Source organism: Bufo bufo, chromosome 1, assembly GCF_905171765.1.
Source record: "Bufo bufo chromosome 1, aBufBuf1.1, whole genome shotgun sequence".
NCBI lineage: Eukaryota > Metazoa > Chordata > Amphibia > Anura > Bufonidae > Bufo > Bufo bufo.
The window spans coordinates 735,137,885-735,161,846 of record NC_053389.1 but is presented as its reverse complement, the minus strand read 5'-3'; the positions used below and the strand labels follow the sequence as shown (position 1 = coordinate 735,161,846).

Below are 23,962 nucleotides of genomic sequence, written 5' to 3'. Positions count from 1 at the left end.
CTGCTGCCAGGTGTTCTAATTGATTTAGCCAGACGGATAAGTTCTGGCTGTGCAGGTAGATGCAATGCTGGGACGTAACATGGCTGTATTGGTTTCCTATTTCTTTAGTAAGTTTTCAAATTTTTTGTCCATGCTATCTCTCAAGAGACCCATGTCTTCAAATGGGAGGGAGTTTTTTATTTTTTTAAGAAATCCGAGCAACTGGCGCATCTACTTTTGGTGTTTGATCCCACAAATTAGATCTAAAAAGGGGTATTTTCGTTTAAAGGTATTTGTTACGGCCGACCTTTTTTCTAGATCTCTCCATTCCCTGGATATTATGGTTTTAATATGGTTATGCATGGGAAAGGATCTTTTCTTTCCTTCACCCAGCCCCTGAAACATTTGGTCCTGGATGGAGTGGGTTTCCTTAACTTCTTCTATATTCATAGTGGCTCTTATAGTTTTTAGAAGTCTGTCTTGTTTCTTCCGGAAGAAACAAAGGTTTTCCAGAACAGTCATCAGAGGAAGAGGAGTCTGGATCAGACAGTATTTCACCATCATCTAGATCAAATGCTATATCAGAAGCAAGAGATCTATGAGACGTGGATGGGCCAGGGGATTGTGGCATAATCTTACCTGCAGAAGTGCCGCATGATCGCAAGATTCTCTTGCCCAAGGAGAATCCCGCCTGGTGACGTCACAGTGTTGAATCCCGCGCGAGTTCTCCTTACCTGGGACTCTTTGCGCACGCGTCAGGGGAGGCCTGCATGCAGGGCTAATTCCAATGAACAAGTAAGGGAGGCCATGCGTCCCCGGGGTACTCATTCCCTGCTCCAGCCCTCCCACGTCGTAGGGAATAATGCGCCACCGCTATATTCATAGTGGCTCTGAGGAATAAGGCTGGGCGATAAGATGATGTTCCTGGCACTCCAGGAGAGGCTTCCGCGCATGCCCGAGGACAGGAAACAATTGAATAGGTAAAGGCGGCCTTTTAAATCTTGTGCTTCTGCGTTGTAACCTGTCCTAGAGGCAAGGCACCCTCCTCTTGTAAGTGGAGTTGTGGCGACGTCGGGGAAAACCCAGTTTACCAGCAGCATCAAAGTAGATGCCATTTTATTAAATCTCATCCACAGAACGACACAAATTCATCTGTGGCGCAGATTTAAAATCCAGTGTCGTTTTGTGGCTATTGTTGAGTGAAGTGAGCTCCGGATTCTTCATCCGAAGTCGCTTCGTTCAAAACTTCGGATTAATGCTGTACGGAGATCCATCTGGGCTCCGATGAGCAGAAGTTAGCTATTTGCGAAGTCGCGTGTGACTTCGTTAAATAACCTCCGTAGTTGACTTAAAACTGGAAACCGAACTCTGCTTTGGTTTCAAGTTTTAAAGTAGTTTTCCACTTTAAAAATCCACTACTGAAGTTATTCAACAAAGTCACGTGCGACTTCATGAATAACTTACTTCAGCTCATCAGAGCCGGATCTCCGTACAATATTATCCCGAAGTTTTGAACGAAGAGACTTTGGATGAAGCATCCTAAGCTCGCTTCGCTCAACACTAGTTGTGGTTGTCACACTTTACAATGTATAGGATGAAAACCAAGGGAAATCCACATGTGATTCATTCTCATCTTTCCCACAGAAATTACATCCCATGGGAATATTCCCATATTGACCTGTTCAATCCGCTGCTCCTGCAGTGATGACATCACAATCATTACGTACATGACGTCCCCATTGCAGGACTGAACAGGTATAATAGGCCTCTTTCACACCATTGATGCAAAACGCGTCTGACAAACTGATGTCTTCCCCTCAGGGTTAAGTCTGGATTCTGACCGTTGTAAAAATCAATTGCATCTGGGCAGGAACATCTCCCGTGAGAAATTAGCCTTGGCTGCGTTTTTGAAAATCCCAGACAACGCCACTAATGCCATAGGTATATTTTTGGCTTGCTTACCAGACACTTGTGATTCTCCACTCATGGCAGTTAGATGTGTATTAACTTTTTTTATGCTATTACAGTGAATTTTGCTTCTTGTTGCAGCAATTTTAGCTTTTAGTGTTTGTAAAAAATATATTTAAAATTATTTTGATCAGGTAGGAATTTAGATATATATTTTATTAATATATTTGCGTCTGTTATTTTGATTGGGTGTTTGTTGTTGATTTTATACTACACATTACCGCTATAGCATCACCAGTTCCAGGGGAAGACAACAAAGTATATAGGACAACTGTTCCAATCTGGGCTATGCTAAGATCCATGGCACCAATAGAAACTACAGAACCTGTGGCACTGCTGCCGCCTCTTCTGTAGGCATAGGGCAGTGTATAGGCAGATTAATAAAAAAAAAAAAAATCTGGAAAAAGTTTGGGGCCTTTTCTACTGAGTGCCCTTTAATCTGATAGCCAGGCCCTCTACCTGTAGCGGCATGACAATGTGCAGGGGCTATTCTGTAGGGCCATGTTTGAAGCACCTTCATGGAGAACCATTCCCTTTAAGGGCATATTAACAGTTATCACTTTGGCGGTTTGTCACCGCAGTGAAGTAGCATTCCATACATTTTAAGGTCAATTCACACAGGATGAAATTGATGCAGTTTTACACCGGTAAAATGTGCATTATAATATATACAGTACTGGGCAAGTGGATGAGATTTTACTAAATTTTGTGGAAAGTGTTCATGCACATTTTAAAATCCACCTCATGTCACATTTGTTGCAGACTTTCCCAAAATTCAATGGGGGGTTTGGATTAAAGACACAAGGATTGGGAATTCAGAATTTTAATTCATGTCACAATAGCACCTACATTTCACTCACATGGTGGTAAAATTATATAGCAGGTACATATTCTGCATGAGGCCGCCTGCGCATGATGAATTAGCGATGATCCGCATCACACACAGGCAGCCTAACACAAATTACAATTCCCATCTAAATCTGTATTCAATTCCCAATTGCTACCTCCACTGCGTTCATGTATCAGCTGCAGACTGGCCTAACACGCTCCATTCATAATCACAGTCAATCCATAAAGACTTGTAAAAAGATGTATGAGCGGATGTTTTTTTTTTTTAAATAAAACCTTACAGCCCGCTATAGTGTACAGCTGGGTACCTGGGGGTATACAGACCAAAGTCAAGTCTTGCTTGCGCCGATTAGCCAATTCACCCAAATCCGGTCGTCAAGCTGAGGCCTGACTGACGTGCTATGAGCTTAAACCCCATCCACATGTACCCAAACTGGACACTACACCATCCACGGCTTAAATAAGCGGAAACTACCAGAAAAACTGTCAATTAAAAAAAAATTATCATTAAATATTAAAAGGATAATAAGGATGACTTGTCAAGAGCGATAAAAAAAATAAAAATAAAAAAAAAATCTTGTTCAATAACAAAAGTATCCTCCATGGACGCTACTGACTAAAGGGAGACTGGTCAGTAGTGGCAGGCTGTGCTATGGCCTCCCAGCACTGGAGATCTCAGTGTCCGACCCTGCCTTCTAACATCCTAGATGGACGGCAGGGTCTGTACCTTTGGCTTTAGCATGCACTTGTAACAGTAACTAGTAACAGCCACCTGTAACAGCACACATGAGAAGTCTGCATTTATTGCGGAGAACGGTCCCCCGGGAGCCGCCGCTCTCTTTGCTCTGCAGGAGCAAGAACTCCGCTTCCAATAAATAACTTCTCTATAATAAAATACAAATATTGCATTTGATCATCGGCCTGTTCATGGGTGTGGGTTTGGAATGTAAAGACAGTTCTTGGACAGAGCATGTGTTACATGGCGACCGCCTGCAGCTGTTCTGTGGGTTTCAGCATCTTCTTTGCAGCAATAATGGTGTTCTTCATCAGCATAGCAACAGTCATGGGACCGACTCCTCCAGGGACGGGAGTGATGTAACTTGCCTTCTTTCTGACTTCTAGGAAGAGAAAATAAATAAATAAAATTTATATATTATATATATACACACACATACACACACATACACCGTCAACCCAAGGTCACCGTGATGAATGCTCAGCGTATGCTTCAGAAACACTGCCCTACGCAAATGAAACTGGACAGGTAAACACTCCAGGGCATGCTAGCTGGACACAGGTAGTTGCTTGAAATGCTTGCTCAGCCAATCAGTGAATGAGGTGGGTCACTGCTGGGGTCAGCGATTGGCTCACTGGGTATTCCAAGCCACTTCCTGTGTCAAGCTAGGACCTGGAAGTGAAGAGCAGCAGGGACCTAAGCAGCGTCTGTCGGAACAGCAGCAGATCGGTGAGGGTAATTTTTTTATGTTTAGCCCTTTCTGGATGTTTTTTTTTTTTAATAACTCCCCCCCCCCCCCCCCCCCCCCAGAAACCACCTTTAATGTTTAATGGTGTTTCAGTCTAAGTGACCAGACACTTTTTAGTAATTTTGCACATGTCCTGGTTTATTGCCCCAAACAAAGCAGACCATCGGGGAAGTAAATATATACTAACCAGTTTGTGCACATCCCATATTATTCAGCTTTATAGATAACCATATGGTGACTGGAATTTACCTTCAAAGTCCACGTCTCCCACAAGTTTTGCTTTCCCGGTGACAGGGTCCTCCACTCTGTTGATTCCAACATCTATGACAGCAGCTCCTTCTTTAATCATGTCAGCTGTAATGAGATTGGGGATTCCTAGACAGAAAAAGGAGGAAGGTTGTCATTTATTATAACCATAATCACATCCGCTTGCAAGGCAGTAGGATCCACATTACATGCCGCAGAATCCACTCACCTGCAGCCGCAACTACAATATCAGCAATCTTCGTGTGCATCTTCAGTTGTTCCTTGGGGGTGTAGCGGTGGGAGATGGTAACTGTGGCATCACCTGCAACATAAGAAACCATTATTCTCCCTCTGGGAAACATATTCTAAGCATTGACAATGTTACTACCCTATTAAAAACCTGGGCATTAAAGGGGTATTCCGGTTGTAACAAGTTACAGTGGCCCCTCAAGATGGGACAACCATTGTAACTTGAGACCATAAACTCTACGGAATAACTGTAATTGTTTCCAAAGACCTAAAATGTCATACTAAAATAAGAAAATTGAGATTAAAGAAAAGTAGCAAACTACTAAAGATAAAGCAAGTCCTGACATAAGTCAGTAAGATCTTCTGGAAGCTTTCAATGTAGCGGACAGGAGCTTCTTCAGGGGTCTGTACAGTACATAGAGCACCAGAAAAATAATATGTAGGTGCCCTCCCCTCGTGTCCAAAAGAGTAGCTCATCCTGGCACAGGTGAAGAGCAGTACAGAACATGCAATACCACCACTGTACTGTAGAGAGGCGCTATTATGCAGCCAATACAGGTGATTTACCAGTAAAATGGCCATGTTGATTGGTTGGATCTTCCAGTCCATCATAAAAACCAGAGATCATCAGTGTCTGAGGCATTGTAAGTCCAGTCTGGTTTCAAGTTACGATGACCCAGGAATGACCACTGTATGCTGAAAATATTGTATCCTGAGGCCATTGTAACTCAAGGTACCACTGTATTCCCAGACCAGATGATAAGGGATAACCATTTCATTGGTGGGAGTCCATCTGCTTGCACATGCCTGACCTACAACTCCATTCATTGCAGGGGTTCTGTGACCAACCGACGGGTTCCGACTGCTTGGATGCCCACCGATCTAACAGTTATCCCCTATCTTATTCATAGGGGATAACGTATTACACCCGCAATACCCCTTTAAACCTTGCACGGGACACTGTTGGCAAGCAATGGAGAAGCACTGACCTCCAGGGCGCTCGTGCCTGCCATCTGTGTGCAGCAGCATAGCAATGGGCATTCCTACATTCTTGGATCTTCCGGCCACCACTACGTTTTTGCCCAGGGTGGGGATTCCTGTAGAGACAAATAAGACCAGTCAGACGGACGCATTCTAGGATCACAGCTGACTGAAGGAAATTAGCATGTCTCTGGGAAGGGAACTTGCCTGTTCTCTTGATGATCTCCCATACACCCCAGGGTGTGGCTGGTAACATGGAGTACTGGTCAAGGCACATTCTTCCGACATTCACCACATGGAAGCCATCAACGTCTTTATCTGGGATAACTGCGTTGCACACTTCCCGCTCATCAATGTGTTCTGTTATTAAAAAAATTGGTCACACATTCCAGTATACCAGTCTGAAACGGTTTTTTATGTTCACACGGGGCAAGATACCCTGTGCAGTTTCCAACTGGACAGTAGACTACAGTACCAGCAAAGTAGATATGATTTATAACACCTTGTCCAAATGCCGTGGAAATATACCAGAAATTGACCTGCAGTACGGATCTTACATCTACAGCATGGCAACAACTCCACCAAGGATGTCACACTAGACAACGCAGAGGGTAAAATCCACAGCAAAACCAATGACAAATCCACATGTAACGCATGCAGATTTTGCTACAGATTGCGCCTTTTTTGCGAAAATTTGCAGAAAAACAATCTCCCTCCAGGAGGAGGGTGGAGTAGGAATACTGGAGCAGCTTTTCTAGACAAGTGTTAGGTTTAAGGAAGAGACAAATTTAGCAAACATGAGCCATCTGATAAATGTGACAAAGTACGGCAACGCAGGCTGAAGCAAAACGGACTTGAAATATTCCCCTCGTGATAAATTCCCCCCACTGCGTTTTTGTGTGTATGTATATATATATGTATATACACACACACACATCCAATATCTCCATGTGTGAGTCTCTCGGGCGTGCCCTCTAAAAGCTACCGTAATCTAATATGACAAGCCACTTTCCAAACTAGCTGCCAATATCTGCAAGGTCACTCACACGCCCCTCCCGGGGTGCACTGTGACATAGCAATGATATAATACAGCTTACACATTACATACAACTTGGCAGCGAAAGGACTCAGCCAGAGAGTCTTCTCACATTACATAACTGGAATACAAGCCAATCTGTATTGTATTTTAAGGCTCTGTTCACATAAGGTCCATCAGGCATTTTTATTGTACTAGACAGAATAGAGCAGAATGCTATGCTGTTCTTATAGTCAAATAGCAATGGAAACCTAATGTAAAAGAAAACCTGTGTGAAAAGAGCTCAATTAAGAGACAAATCACATCTATGCTATACTGTGGGCACAAAACAAGACCCTATCTGCTCTATTAGATGAATTCCCCCCAGTGACAGCTGCCGTACATAAATATTCCTCTTAAACAGGACCTCTAACCTCTCCTGACAGGTCTCTTAGAAACTACTTGCATAACAAGTCTGGAGCATCTATTCCTATGACTCTAGGCTGTGCTATACCCTTTATTATTCCTTCTAAAAGGGATTGCATTGACCACAGTTTGCAATAAAGGTCCAGATAGGTGTTACCAGTTTGTGTGTCCCTGCACAGTCTGTCACTATCAAATAAGTGCTGCTAGTATCAGACTGTGCGGGCACACACCCACAGCTGGTAACACCCATCTGGACCTTCATTGCAAACTGCTAGCAATTCATTCATAACTTCTAGCAGGAAGAAAAAAGGAACAGCACAGTATATAGTCATAAGAATAGATGCTCCAGACCTGTTAGTGCAGCAGGGTGCACGTGGTTGGCATGTCAGGAGAGGTTAAAAGTACTCTTTTAAAAGGGGTTCTCCAGGAGTTAAGAATCTGAAAATACTTAAAGGGGTTCTGCAGTTTGTTTTAACTGATGATCTATCCTCTGGATAGATCAGCCTCTGGCCGGCGGGGGTCCTGGGTGTCAAGTGAACGGAGCTTAGCCGCGCCCAGGCCAGTTGATACTGGTCGTGACGTCACTGGGCCAGCGGTAAACAGTGAGAAAGCCGCGGCGCTGCTAAAGCGCCACTGCCTTCTCAAACAGCTGATTGGCGGGGGTCCCAGGTGTCGGACCCCCACCGGTCAGATGCGGATGATCTATCCAGAGGATAGATCAGTTAAAAAACTGTAGAACCTTTTTAAATATTACTTCAGTATAAATATATTCCCAAATACATTTCATTAGCTATAATGGTTCATTTTGTCTAGGGAGCAATCAGAGGAAAAAAAATGGCCACCGTCCTATTAGTACACAGAAAACCTGTCCTAATAACACAGGACAGGAGGACAAGGTACTTTACAACACTGAGGTAAATAGCTGCATCATCCTCCTCGCTGCTCTACTTGTCAGGGATTATGATCCTTAATACAAATAAGATCTTCAGCTGAATCTCTGTAGGAATTGAGTCCATGAGGAGACATGAAATAGAGAGGACGGACAGGACTGGTAATGTGGGGCTGTAGTAAAGGAGACTGCATAAAAGAGCTGCTGCTCATTATCTACACCCCCGCTATCCTCTCTGTACTTCATGTCTCCCAATGAACTCTATTCCTACAGAAATTCATCTGAAGATCATATTAAACTGTATTCAGGATCATAATCCCTGACAAGTAAGAGAGGAAGATGGCGCAGCTCTTTAACTTGTCCTCCTGTGTAATTAGGACAGGTTTTGTGTGGACTAGTAGAATGGCGGACATTTTATTTCTCCTAATGATTGCTCCTCGGACAAAACAAGCCATTATAACTAATGAAAGGTATTTGGGAATATATTTATAATGAAGTAATATTTAAGTATTTTCATTTTCTTAATTCCCGGAGAACCCCTTTAAATGCCGGCTTAGAGTCTGCACTTGATGCAGGGGCTTGTCAGGTGATTATTTCTTACATAGCACTAGAAAAAAATCATGGGGCTTTAGTTATAGCCCATCAACTACTAAAGTGTCCCTGATCTGAGCAGTGACTCCTATGATGGTAAAAGCTTGTCACCCCATTAAGGAGATGAGAAGGACTTTGTTGAGTCCAAATGAGCGTGTGTGAGCAGCACGTACCTGGCAGAGGAAGCTGCACCAGAAGACCATCCACATTGTGGTCGTTGTTCAGTTTGCCGATCAAATCCAATAGTTCGTCCTGCGAGATGGATGAGGGCTTGAGAATGGTCTCACTGCTGATTCCTAAGAAGAGAAATATTCAGAACTGTAAGTTAAAAATATATAAAAGTAATACTAAAAAGAAAACCTTTAAAAAACTGCTGTCCAGCTGGGTAAGAAAAGACTTAGGCTGGGTTCAGACCTGAGCGTATTTGATATGCGCGTTTAACGCGCGTTTTTGACAATAGTAAACGCGCGTTTGACGCGCGTTTGTGTGATTGACTGCAGTGTCCTATGGCCACAAACGCGCGTCAGAACGCCCCAAAGAATCTCAAGAACTTGTTTGAGCGTAGGGCGTTTTTCAGCGCGTTCAAACGCGCTGTAAAACGCTCAAGTGAGAACCAGGGCCATAGGCAAGCATTGGTTTTCATGTGTTGAGCGTTTTACAGCGCGTTTGAACGCGCTGTAAAACGCTCAAGTGTGAACCCAGCCTTAGGGCTCTTTTACATGGACAATGATAGGGAACAAACCATTAGTCCCTGATGACTGCCCAATCAGTCCAGTGCAGGAGAGCCGCATTTACACATAGCAATCGTCCCCTCTGGGGACAAACGATCACTACTGCAATCATTCATTTCCATACGTATTAATTGTTTGCAGGCAGAACATTCCTCTTTGCAAAGGGCAACCAATGGGCTACTGGCAGACAATGCTTTTGGGTCTGAAGTTGCGATCACCCATCAAACATGTATTTTCTCATTTTTTCAGCGATTGGCGACACCTTTACACAGGACAATTATTGGGAACGAATGTTTGGATGAACGTTTGTGCCTGATAATTATTCTAATTACATATCCAGGGTGCCAGCGCCCAAGCAATCCTGCCAGTTTTAAGCTGGCAAGATTTGACATGTCAATGTGCCCTACTGCCCTCATATGACTTGTGTTCAGTGTCAGTGTTCTCATCCTTAAAACAACGCATGGTAGGGATCGACCGATATTGATTTTTTAGGGCCGATACCGATAATTTGTGAACTTTCAGGCCGATAGCCGATAATTTATACCGATATTCTGGGAATTTTCATTTTTGAGAAAAAAAAAATTTCCTACACAAATCTGCTGAAAATTAATGTTTATTGTTAATGTGTATTTTTTTGTTTATTGTTAATGTGTATTTTTTCATAAATCTTTTTCATTTATACTTAATATTTTTGTGGGGTTTTTTTACTAACTTTTAGCCCCCTTAGGGACTAGAACCCTTGTCCTATTCACCCTGATAGAGATCTATCAGGGTGAATAGGATCTCACACTGTCCCTGCTGCTCTGTGCACACAGCAGCAGGGAGCTGAACATGGCAGCCAGGGCTTCAATAGCGTCCTGGCTGCCATGGTAACCGATCGGAGCCCCAGGCTTACACTGCTGGGGCTCCGATCGGAGGAGCAGGGGAGAGGGGATCCTGTGGCCACTGCCACCAATGAGTAATACTGGGTGGGGGGGGGGGGGGGGGGGCGCACTGCGCCACCAATGTTTTTACTATTGGCCGGGATTGGGGTGGGGGCGCACTGCGCCACCAATGATTAATACTGGGGGGCTTGGGGGGGGGGGCGCACTGCGCCACCAATGAAGATAAGTCTCTCAATCATTCATATACAGGAGGCGGGAGCTGGCTGCAGAATCACATAGCCGGCTCCCGACCTCTATGAACTGTAGCTGCGATCCGCAGCACCTGAGGAGTTAACTACCGCGGACCGCAGCTGCCGTTCATAGAGGTCGGGAGCCGGCTATGTGATTCTGCAGCCAGCTCCCACCTCCTGTATGTGAATGAATGAAAGACTCCTCTTCATTGGTGGCGCAGCTGCCACAGCCCCTCCCCTCCTCTTGTCTTCTCTCCTGTCATTGGCGGCAGCGGCAGCACAGGGGGAGGAGACACTGCTTCCTTCTCCCCTGTGCTGCGGAGGGAACACAGAACGCGCTGAGAGCAGCGCGATCTGTGTTCCCAATACGTTATCGGTATATCGGCAAAATAGATGCAGATACCGATAACGTTCAAAATCCTCAATATCGGCCGATAATATCGGCCAAACCGATAATCGGTCGATCCCTAACGCATGGCACAGTATATTGACCTGGCTGATGGTGTCCAGCGGCTGAGACCCCTCCCCCACACTAATCACTGGAACCAAAGGGCAGAAGTGATCAGATGAGTGCAGTAACCCATTGTTTGGCTCTTCTGGGACAGGTGGGGACAGAAACTTCCTACCAGCCTATACACTGTGCTATGAGCTGAGCCTAAAAGGCACAGCACTCCGCTAGGCGCGACCGCCCCTTCATTCGCTCCGCTAGGCGCGACCACCCCTTCATTCGCTCCGCTAGGCGCGTCCGCCCCTTCATTCGCTCCGCTAGGCGCGTCCGCCCCTTCATTCGCTCCGCTAGGCGCGTCCGCCCCTTCATTCGCTCCGCTAGGCGCGTCCGCCCCTTCATTCCAGTGACTAGCGGGGTCTCAAATCAATGGAGGTGGCTTCATTCTCATAAACGACAGAGGTCCCTGCGGCATACAATTCTGCGCTAATCATTGCAGGATGAAATTCGAGATTTAGGTTGTGCATCAGTAAGAATTATACATACCAACATCAGCGGCCGCTCTGGTCTTGTTCAGCACATACGAATGACTGGCAGGGTTATTCCCAACCAGGAGCACGCTGAGATGTGGCCTTTTGTTACCAGAGGCCACCCACTGCTCCACCTCCTGCCGGGCCTCCTGGCGGATCTGTCTGGCTAGCTTCCTCCCGGATATCACCACAGCCTCATTCCTTAAAAAGAAAAAGCAGAAAACCAAGTCAAAAAGCGATACAGAGCGAAGGACAAAGTATGCAAAAGTAATTTATCGCTAACATCTCCAAAAGACTGAACGCCTTTAACACTGACTGGTAATGTCTGCACATGGTACCCTATGGGCACTCGGTAGTCACACAGCACCCATTAATTGTGTTACACCCCCCCCCCCCCCCCCCAAAAAAATTAAAAATAAAATCTTAGTAGAATTTAATAACCTCACACAAAAGGGTAAAACATGAAATCTAGTTCCAGCTCACAACCAGAGACAATGCCACCTGTCACCTCTCTGGTTTTGTTACTAACAGGATCCATCCTGGTTTAGCCTTTCATGACCATTTGTATCTCTAATGGACAGCAGCTGAAAAGACGTGGCTCCATAGCTGCCTTCCCAGGGACAGAGACTATGCGTTCTCTAGGACCGATTTATAACAGGTGTAACAGTCACAAGTAGCTAAAGGAGGTGTAAAAATAAAGGGGCACTCATCCACCAGGTCACAGGGGTTTGCCGCAGTCACTCTTGACCACAGCAACCAAATGTGCATCTGGCCATTAGAGAAGGATTAAGGCTTCCAGACCACCAAACAGGATGACAGCCGTGTAGGACATATGCTGCAGTGTCATAAAAACAGGTTACTATAAAACAAGAAGCTCTAACCGCACCCATAAAAAGAAGAGCATTGGTGGTCAATAAGGGGTTAAGAAGACACAAGGACAATGGCGAGGATCTGTTCATTTAAAGTAAAGCATCCCCTGTGAATAACGCAGAAATTCCACCCCCTCATGTTAGCATATCTGCCCCCTTTAGCTGTAGACGCAATTGGTTACGTCAGGTTGTCTGCGGAACGGCAGGCTGCTCTACAGACTACAGCCGTTATGGAGAGCCTGCGGCTGCCCGATCCGCTCATCACTATGTGCCCGGAGGGATCCATGTTAATGTGTGTGACTGATACTTCTGGGACCTGCACTTGTATGCAGAATAGAGGTCCCCGGCTGCCAGTCTCGCCTGGTGAGGTGGCATGCTCAGCTAATGACATGACTCCCATGGAAGCAAGTTGCACACATGCTGCCACTTCTCTGTTCATTCTCCACTTGGACATGGTAGTCAGGATGGCAGGGGGCAGTGTCACAAGGTCCGATCTAACAGTACAAAAGGGACCTAGGACCCTGTTAGACCAACCCCCAATTACGTCAGGACTTGCGGCTGCATTTAGTGGCCGTCTGAACTAGGCCTAAATCGGTATAAATTTAACATGGTCCCAGAAGGACAAGCGGAGGATTGTTCTGGTTTTCTGTTTTAGTCAGGCTAGAATGGAGTTTGGTGGATGGGATCCATCTGAGCCGGGGCAGTGTCCGTCATATGCCGGATAAAGCCCCTCTGATATTCTGTTCCTAGAATCAGTCTGCAGATTTAGGACCTATTTAGGAGCACCGTTCACATTCAGTTATCAAGTGTCACCTCCCCAATTCTTCACCAGCCCTTTCTAGACACCAAACTAAATTTAGAAGGAAGTGATAAGGTTACAGCTGCGGGAGGGCCGGATGAATCACACGTGTGCTCTCCGCACATACATGTACCGGGTGCACCGCTCGCTATACCAGCTTCTGTCTCAGATCAAAAAAGTGATGGGAAATACAAGTTGTTAACAGAGCCTTATGGAGGACCTGTAAGCTCTCCTCCCGGGTCAAGAGGTAACAGGTCCTCTTTAAAGGGAATGTGCCACTGATCGAGTACAATATGTGAGCGGAGATACCGGAGGGCATATCAGGAGAACGGAGCGGCGCCCGGGGATAATAGTAAGTGCAGTGAGATCCCCGGGCGCCGCTCTACATGTCTGTATAGTTAGTTCATAGGGTAAGAATCGGTGAAAGGTCCTCTTTAACTTGCCATGTCACATTTGAAGACCCCCTGTTGCACCCCTAGAGTAGAAACTACAAAAAGGTGACCCCATTTTGGAAACTACGGGATAAGGTGGCAGTTTTGTTGGTACTATTTTAGGGCACAGATGTTTTTTGGTTGCTCTATATTACACTTTGTGAGGCAAGGTAACAAAAAAAAAAATTGCTGTTTTGGCACTGTTTATTTTTTGTTATTTACAACATTCATCTGACAGGTTAGATCATGAGCTATTTTTATAGAGCAGGTTGTTACGGACGCGAAAATACAAAATATGACTACTTTTTTGGTTGTTTGTTTTAGTTTAACATAATAAAGCATTAAAAAAAAAAAAAAGGATTTATTAGTATCTCCATATTCTGAAAGCCATAGTTTTTTTTTTTTTTGGGCGAGTGTCTTAGGTAGGGTCTCATTTTTTTCAGTATGAGATGACGGTTTGATTGGTACTATTGTGGGGTATGACTGATCGCTTGCTATTACACTTTGTGATGTAAGGGACAAAATTGCTTTTTTGCAGTGTTCACCTGAGGGGTTAAATCATGTGATATTTTTATAGAGAAGGTTGATACGGACGCGGTGATACCGAATATGTATACTTTATTTATTTACGTTTTATACACGAATATCATTTTTGAAACAAAAAATAAATAAATAATGTTTTAGTGTCACCATAGTCCGAGTCATATTTTTTTTATTTTTTGGGACGGGGTGGATCATGTGGTATATTTATAGAGCCTGTCGTTAGACGTGGCAATACCTAATATATGCGGGGGGGGGGTTTCTATTCTATTTTTTACAATAAAATCAGGGGAAAGGGACGTTTTTTGTTTTTTTTTACTTGAAACTTTATTTTTTTATTCAAAACACTTAACTTTTTTTTTTAAACTTTATTTCTGTCACACTCTGGGACTTCAACTTTTGGGGGTATGATCCCCTCTGCAATGCATTACAACACATCTACAGTGAGTAGTACACGAACAGGTTGCCTAGGAGACCGGGCCCGAGGCTGGATCTCCTTGGCAACCGTAGAAGGCAGGTCCGATGCCGTGCAGGGCATTGGGCAGCCTCTGCACGGCATCGGGCTGCCTGGTCACGCATCGGGTCCCCGCCACAGCAGCGCGGGACTCTAGGCGCTGCTCCACCCGCCACAAACCACTTCTATGCCACAGTAAACAGCAGGGGCCCGGCTATCAGGGACTGCCGGACCCCTGCAGTGATCGGGCGCGCACCGCTCCGGTGCCCGCCTGATCATCCTGCCGTGCATTTACGGCGGAATGCATTCTGGCAATGCATCCCCCGCCGTACATGCACGGCGTTCTGCGTTAAGGGGTTAACTAGTATCTAAAACAACCCCCCCACGTGCCGGGCCCCCTGTGGGAATATACTTACCCTGCTCCCTGCAGCTCTCACACCGCCGCTGCTGCTTCTTCCTGTACACGGATGAAAACATCCGTTGTCGGAGGGGAAAAGCAGCCAATGGCAGGCAGGGACGTGCCTCCCTAGCACTGTGGGTGGTGACACTAGGGAGGCTCGTCCCCGCCTGCCATTGGCTGCTCCCGCCCGACACCGGATGTTTTCATCCGTGTATAGGGAGAAGCAGTAGCAGCGGTGTGAGGACCAGGAGAGCCGGAGGGAACGGGGTAAGTAAATTCCCATAGAGGGGCCCGGCACATGGGGGGGGGGGGGGTTGTTGTAGATGCCGGATAACCCGTTTAACAGCATTTAGAGATGTGTTACATTAACTTCTAGGGCAGCGTTTTAGAGGTATGCTCTGTGTCCTGTGCAGAGGTCAGGAGGGAGAAGTTAAGCTTTGACCATCACCTATTATGACTGGAGGATCCTGTGTTATCTACATACATGGGTGATATCTGTCATGCTAATGCTGTCAGTAATGATTAGAGAAGTGATCTGTACAAACCAAGAAGTGGGGCTTATTACTAGGGTGGTTGCCAGTGCGAAAACTGCAGCATTTTATGGAATTTGTTTAAATAGCTACTGACAATTTTTTTTTTAAATATCACCAAAAATTCTTTACATTTTTTTTAAAGTAAAACGTGATTTGAACAAAGGGTCATTTTCTGATGAGATTCACTTTAAATCCTCCACAGTCCACAAACATTAGACTGGAGGCAGCAATGTAAATATTGACCAGCAGCCAGGCCTACAACAGAAGCCATAGTGACAGGGAGCAGCAGGAAGGGCGTTCCCGAACCCCTGCTCACTGCACAGTGCCCAGCAATGATGAATGGTATGGAGGGTAGAACCTACACGTGCTGCATGTCAGAGACAATATGGGAATTACTACTGGAGACGCCTGCGCTGGGAGCCAGATGTTCACATAAATGAAGGTCCCTTTACAAGGGATGATTATCGGGATCGAACATTCATATTAACACTTGTTCCTGATAACTGCCCTGTGTAAAGGTGCCTCCGATGAAGGGGCAAACACCGGTTCATAGGGTGAAATATTACTCCAAAATTATTGCTTCTCAGCCACAGATCGTCCTGTGTAAGTGTGCCACCCAGTAAAAAGGAATCTGTATGGAGACGAGTGATGGCCGTTATGATCCTTCATCCCCATGCGGCGGAGGCGATTGCTGTGGGTAAATGCAGCTCTCGCTTCCTGTAGTGAGGAGTCAACTATCAGGAACATACACCCTATAGTGAATGATATGAAATCACCTGAAAAAAAACACCACAAGCTCCAGCATGCTGCATTTTAGAAAAGCCAGGAAAAAAAAAATGCTACCTAACAAAACCACCCATATTAAAAAAAAAAAAAGTCTCCTGAATTTCATATTTACCACAGACTTTGAGCTAACATCTGGAGCTGCAAAAAAAAAGCACCAAAACTACTAGTGCAAATAAACTGCATTAAAAACGAAAAAGTAAAAAAAAAAAAAAAGTAATTACCTATGTGTGACAGCTTTATATGCAAATCCCATAAAATCCTCTGGACAGGTCATCAGTATGAGATTGGTGAAGATCCGACACCCGCACCGATGAGGACAGGTCATCAGTATGAGATTGGTGAAGATCCGACACCCCCACCGATGAGGACAGGTCATCAGTATGAGATTGGTGAAGATCCGACACCCGCACCGATGAGGACAGGTCATCAGTATGAGATTGGTGAAGATCCGACACCCCCACCGATGAGGACAGGTCATCAGTATGAGATTGGTGAAGATCCGACACCCCCACCGATGAGGACAGGTCATCAGTATGAGATTGGTGAAGATCCGACACCCCCACCGATGAGGACAGGTCATCAGTATGAGATTGGTGAAGATCCGACACCCCCACCGATGAGGACAGGTCATCAGTATGAGATTGGTGAAGATCCGACACCCCCACCGATGAGGACAGGTCATCAGTATGAGATTGGTGAAGATCCGACACCCCCACCGATGAGGACAGGTCATCAGTATGAGATTGGTGAAGATCCGACACCCCCACCGATGAGGACAGGTCATCAGTATGAGATTGGTGAAGATCCGACAACCCCACCGATGAGGACAGGTCATCAGTATGAGATTGGTGAAGATCCGACACCCCCACCGATGAGGACAGGTCATCAGTATGAGATTGGTGAAGATCCGACACCTCTACCAATCAACTGTTTTGGGCTGCTGTGGCACCAGACACTATAAGGCCTCATGCATACGACCGTGAAGTTTTTTGCAGCCCGCAAACCGCGGATCCGCAAAAAACGGAAGCCGCCCATGTTGCTTTCCGCAATTTGCGGAACGGGCGCCGGCAATATAAATGCCTATTCTTGTCTGCAAAGCGCGGACAAGAAAAGGACATGTTATATTTTTTTTGCGGGGCCGCGGAACAGAGCCACGGATGCGGACAGCACACGGAGTGCTGTCCGCATCTTTTGCGGCCCCATTGAAGTGAATGGGTCCACATCCGAGCTGCCAAAACAACGGATCGGATGTGGACCAAAACAACGGTCGTGTGCATGAGGCCTAAGGTGTATGAGGCCTTCCGCTTCCGCTCCATACACAGTTAGGCTCCAGCACCACGGCAGCCTGAAACAGCTGGGGGGTGGCGGGAGTAAGACCCCCACCAATCTACCCTGGGGCAAGGTCAACAATATCTGTAGCCTGAATAATCCCTTTATGCAAAATATCACCAAATTCAGTCAGGTCTGAGGCCTGGGATGAGATGTGGCACCTCGATGTCACAAAGCCTGTGAGGACCTTCTGGTTAGGCCTCATGCACACGACAGTGTTTTTTCACTGTCAGTGATTTGGCTTCAGTGGTCCGTGTCCGATTTTGCTTCAGTTGTGTTTCCTTGTGTCTTCCTTTTTTTTTTGTCCGACGGGAAAAAAGAGGAAGGTTAATGAAAATTGTGTAATTTTATTGCACCAAGGTCTTGTAGAAAAAAAACGGACACGGACGACATACCAGTTGCGCATCATTTTTTTTTGGCGGACCCATTGACTTGAATGGGTCCGTCCTCCGTTTTCCACTGACAAGAATAGGACAGGTTATATTTGACGAACTGGAATCATGGAACACGGACGCGGAGAAAAAACTAAGGACTATCAGTTTTTTTTCACAGCTCCATAGAAATGAATGGGACCTCCGCTAAACTGTGAAAAATGACGGAACGGACGCGGATGCACACAACGGTCGTGTGCATGAGGCCGAAGGCTACATGCACACGACCGTATGTGTTTTGCGGTCCGCAAATTGCGAATCCGCAAAAAAAAAACGGATGATGTTATGGCATCCGTTTTTTTTTTGCGGATCCATTGTAATAATGCCTATCCTTGTCCGCAAACTAGAAAAAAATTGGACATGCACTATTTTTTTTGCGGACCGTTCCGGACATACTGATGCGGACAGCACACGATGAGCTGTCCGCATTTTTTGCGGACCCATTGAAATGAATGGGTCCGCATCATATCCGCAAAAAAAACGGAACGGACATGGAAACAAAATACGGTTGTGTGCATGAGGCCTAAGTGTGAGGTGTAAACTGGAGATGTCCACAGCAGGCATGACTATTCAGCCTTTCCTCACACCCCCTACATAGACCGGCTGCACAGATTACCGTATATAGCGCTTAGACAACCTCTCCCGACCCCCGCCCCAATACAAATGCCCACTTGGCAGACCATACACGTGGCCCGAAGGGGGGGGAAAGAGGCAATGGCTGCCAGACTCCTGTGAGGGCAGCTCATCTCTGAGAAGGACTGTGCATCCTCGTCACCCACTGTCAGAGGGCCTCCATACACCCTGGATGGTCCGGCAGACATTTCTCTCATGTGTACGGCCAGCAGCATTACTATATGGCTCCCGCAGCACCGAGCCTTGTGTGTGCAGGTCTCTGGTGTAATCATTAACCCATCCTCCTCATCCCTCGCCAGGATGTCGGCAGCGGGCATTGTTCATCTTCTCCTTGTCCAGAAAGGAGATCTGTACAGACCACACCTGGAAGACTAAACACCATATAGCCATATAACTGAGGTTACACAACCAATACTCCCCTCGGGGCGTGAAAAACCCTGCGCAGCTCTTCTGTCCCTCAGCTGCCGTACAAAGAGGACACAGACGAGCGGCTGACAGGAGTCGGATCATTCCAGCTACAGTCGGATTGTATGCCAGGGCTTTATGTACAGTGCCACTGCAATGACTAAGCATACACTGACGACATACAACACAGCAGACTGTCGGCAGTACACGGGGCGTGACCATCGATAAAGGACTGCATTACACACAAGTCCCATGAGAAAGGAGCACACGCGACTAACGTGTAGTAGCAGGTGAATACAGCTGTAGTTCTGTCGCTCTGAGGGGTTCAGGAGGGTAGATATAGGGGGTGCAGAGGTAGCAGTCGCTACCGGGCCCAGGAGCCTGAGGGGGCCCAAAGACCCTTGTGCCACATAAGACACTGGCATTATAGAAAGTGCAGGCTGGTCAAGTTACACCTCCGGCTGGAGGGAAGGGGTTAGGTTAAGAATTTGGCATGAGGGGGGCCCTTTCAATGTTTGCCTCAGGCAGCAGGAAGGATATGTGCTCCCCTGCCCCTTGCCAACAAGCACTGAGGGACGGGGGCCCAAGCTGAACTCTTGCACCAGGGCCCATAAGCTTTTAGCTACGCCCCTGGAGGGGTTGGCTATGTTCACACAGAGTTTTTCCCTTCATGGATTTTGGCGCACACTCCACGCCTAAGGTGCGCACAGAAAGCGCAGGCAGTCCACCTCCGTAATGCACACAGCAAGTGGAATTCTGAAGAGCAGATAAAACTCCATGTGAACACTCCCCTAGGTCATGTGAGGTACGGAGCAGGGGGCTGAGAAACGGTGGCCATGGTCTGAACAGAAGCCATGACACCGGGGCTACGTGAACCTGCCTATGGGGTATGACTCTCATCATGGTGTCAGTGGCTATGACAGCAGGAGCAGCCTGCATGGCTCTTCCCATATAAGGAGTCTGCCACGTGTGAACACCCCCCTAGGTCATGTGAGGTACACCCCCACCACAGCGGTAATATCATGTATATAGCGGAGCCGCTACCATGGTGTGTGTATACTTTGTATCCACCTGTGTCTATATACAGATCTATCAAGGGGTGTGCAAGAAACACCACATCAGGGATCAGCAACCTCCGGCACTCCAGCTGTTGTGACACTACAACTCCCAGAAGTTCTGAGAAAAGCTGAGCAAGTGTGCATGCTGGGAGTTGTAGTGTCACAACAGCTGGAGTGCCGGAGGTTGCTGATCCCTGAACTATATATACCTAATGGAGAAGGCTGATGCATTTCAGGATATCAGTATATATTTACACACACACACAATTACTACATATATATCCTGCATAGATGTATATTATAGATCTATGTAGCCTAGATACAAATATATACTATATAGATCCACACTATACATTATATATACACACACGTAGATCTATTATACGTGTATGGATGTTATATACAGCATACATTTCTGTAATATTCGTAAGGAGGTTACGGAGTTAAATAGCTGCATACTATATATGAGCATGTATATTCTGTATCCTACATCTACTATATACACATATAGAACTATACACCCTACATACAATACACACTATGAGCATGTATATTCTGTATCCTACACTACTATATACACACACAGAACTATACACCCTACATATGAGCATGTATATTCTATATCCTACATCTATCTACTACATACACAAATAGAACTATACACCCTACATACAATACACACTATATAGGAGCATGTATATTCTGTATCCTACATCTACTATATACACACATAGAACTATACACCCTACATACAATACACTATATATGAGCATGTATATTCTGTATCCTACACTACTATATACACACATAGAACTATACACCCTACATACAATACACACTATATATGAGCATGTATATTCTATATCCTACATCTATCTACTACATACACACATAGAACTATACACCCTACATACAATACACACTATGAGCATGTATATTCTGTATCCTACACTACTATATACACACATAGAACTATACACCCTACATACAATACACACTATATATGAGCATGTATATTCTGTATCCTACACTACTATATACACACATAGAACTATACACCCTACATACAATACACACTATATATGAGCATGTATATTCTGTATCCTACACTACTATATACACACATAGAACTATACACCCTACATACAATACACACTATATATGAGCATGTATATTCTGTATCCTACACTACTATATACACACATAGAACTATACACCCTACATACAATACACACTATATATGAGCATGTATATTCTGTATCCTACACTACTATATACACACACAGAACTATACACCCTACATATGAGCATGTATATTCTGTATCCTACACTACTATATACACACAGAACTATACACCCTACATATGAGCATGTATATTCTATATCCTACATCTATCTACTACATATACACATAGAACTATACACCCTACATACAAGACACACTATATATGAGCATGTATATTCTGTATCCTACACTACTACATACACACATAGAACTATACACCCTACATACAATACACACTATATATGAGCATGTATATTCTGTATCCTACACTACTATATACACATATAGAACTATACACCCTACATACAATACACACTATATATGAGCATGTATATTCTGTATCCTACACTACTATATACACACAGAACTATACACCCTACATACAATACACACTATATATGAGCATGTATATTCTGTATCCTACATCTATCTACTACATATACACATAGAACTATACACCCTACATACAAGACACACTATATATGAGCATGTATATTCTGTATCCTACACTACTACATACACACATAGAACTATACACCCTACATACAATACACACTATATATGAGCATGTATATTCTGTATCCTACACTACTATATACACACATAGAACTATACACCCTACATACAATACACACTATATATGAGCATGTATATTCTGTATCCTACACTACTATATACACATATAGAACTATACACCCTACATACAATACACACTATATATGAGCATGTATATTCTGTATCCTACACTACTATATACACACAGAACTATACACCCTACATACAATACACACTATATATGAGCATGTATATTCTGTATCCTACACTACTATATATACACCCTACATACAATACACACTATAGAACTTTCATACACTGAAGCACAGTCAGCAGGCAGCGCGGGCACAAGGAGGGGGCGGGGCCAAACTGCCAGATGCAACAGTAGAGGAGATTTCATCAGCCGCCGTGCACTTCCTGCATCCTCCGCTGCACGCTCCGTGTCCTCAGCCTGTCCGGTGCCCGGTGACAGCGCCCGCAGCACCAGTGTACGTGGACAGCCGAAGTCACTGACAGCTATGACTGGCACTGCTTGACAGCTCCACACATTACATATACTATGTGCACAGGAAGGTGCCCTCTCCATCACTGACCATCTTCCTACAGGCACATGAAGGTGCCCTCTCCATCCTATACACCAGTGTCTGCAGACACCCACACAAGCCTCCGGTACTTACCGGGAGGGAGTGCAGTGAAAAGCCCGGACCTGGGCTCTGGCTGCGCAGCAGAGGGACCTCAGGGAGCTGAGGGTTGTCATGGTGACCTGAGCGGAAAGACCTTGAGTCCGCAGAATGAACAGCTACTAAGCTAAATGGGGAAGAACCGCGGTCACGCCGCCTTGATATAGACTTGCCGACGTCACGGAATGTTCGCGAGGTTCACGCCCACGATTACAGCTAGGGGCGCGGCCCATTGCTGGGCGATAACGTTTGGGTGAGGTGATTGGCTAGGCGGCTTGTCATTCTCGGGCGGAGGGGCGTGTGTACAGCAGTCTAAATACAGTTTCCATAGAGCACTGTAAATACACATGTGTATGGGGGAACTGGACGCACGTGCAAGCCCCGCCTTTCAGTCTTATGACCACGCCCACCTTGTTTGGGGGAGCCCTTGCGCAAAGCCTGTCATGCCCAATGACTGCCCCTCCGACACAATAGCGCCCTCCGAGGGGCCCTCAAACACTATACGTGATCGCCTACCTCCACCAGCTGTATGATACAGGCGGAGTGAGTGCGTTAGACTGAGTTACCTTGTGCACAGGGGCTGATTTGGCATTTTGCCCCCAAGGAAAATGATGTATAAGGCCCCCTATCAGCCTGTAATGTCTCCACCCCCTGTAGTGCTCCAGTCTGTAATATCTCCACCCCCTGTAGTGCTCCAGTCTGTAATGTCTCCACCCCCTGTAGTGCTCCACCCTGTAATATCTCCACCCCCTGTAGTGCTCCAGTCTGTAATATCTCCACCCCCTGTAGTGCTCCACCCTGTAATACCTCCACCCTGTAATATCTCCACCCCCTGTAGTGCTCCAGTCTGTAATGTCTCCACCCCCTGTAGTGCTCCACCCTGTAATACCTCCACCCTCTGTAGTGCTCCAGTCTGTAATGTCTCCACCCCCTGTAGTGCTCCAGTCTGTAATGTCTCCACCCCCTGTAGTGCTCCAGTCTGTAATAGCTCCACCCCCTGTAGTGCTCCAGTCTGTAATAGCTCCACCCCTGTAGTGTTCCAGTCTGTAATGTCTCCACCCCCTGTAGTGCTCCACCCTGTAATATCTCCACCCCCTGTAGTGCTCCACCCTGTAATATCTCCACCCCCTGTAGTGCTCCACCCTGTAATGTCTCCACCCCCTGTAGTGCTCCAGTCTGTAATATCTCCACCCCCTGTAGTGCTCCACCCTGTAATATCTCCACCCCCTGTAGTGCTCCAGTCTGTAATATCTCCACCCCCTGTAGTGCTCCAGTCT

General features: G+C 45.8%; 1 protein-coding gene across 1 annotated transcript; it reads right to left on the bottom strand.

Moving 5' to 3' along the window:
* Positions 1–2,754: 2,754 nt before the first annotated feature.
* On the bottom strand, positions 2,755–22,839 carry MTHFD2 (methylenetetrahydrofolate dehydrogenase (NADP+ dependent) 2, methenyltetrahydrofolate cyclohydrolase). Its single transcript, XM_040414401.1, has 8 exons — positions 22,683–22,839; positions 11,514–11,698; positions 8,851–8,973; positions 5,964–6,116; positions 5,765–5,872; positions 4,756–4,848; positions 4,530–4,655; positions 2,755–3,914 (listed from the first exon to the last, which is right to left on the bottom strand). Exons 1-8 carry the CDS (start codon positions 22,760–22,762, stop codon positions 3,772–3,774), a joined length of 1,011 nt encoding a protein of 336 aa, XP_040270335.1. The 5' UTR covers positions 22,763–22,839; the 3' UTR covers positions 2,755–3,771.
* Positions 22,840–23,962: the final 1,123 nt, after the last annotated feature.

Bases quoted from the DNA above. Each gene is read 5' to 3' on its own strand.
- MTHFD2 (XM_040414401.1), bottom strand. From the start codon at position 22,762: ATGACAACCCTCAGCTCCCTGAGGTCCCTCTGCTGCGCAGCCAGAGCC. The intron at 4,849-5,764 runs GTCAGTGCTTCT...CTTATGTTGCAG, and splicing joins CAGGCACGAGCGCCCTGGAG to GTGATGCCACAGTTACCATC. The intron at 4,656-4,755 runs GTGAGTGGATTC...TTTTCTGTCTAG, and splicing joins TATTGTAGTTGCGGCTGCAG to GAATCCCCAATCTCATTACA.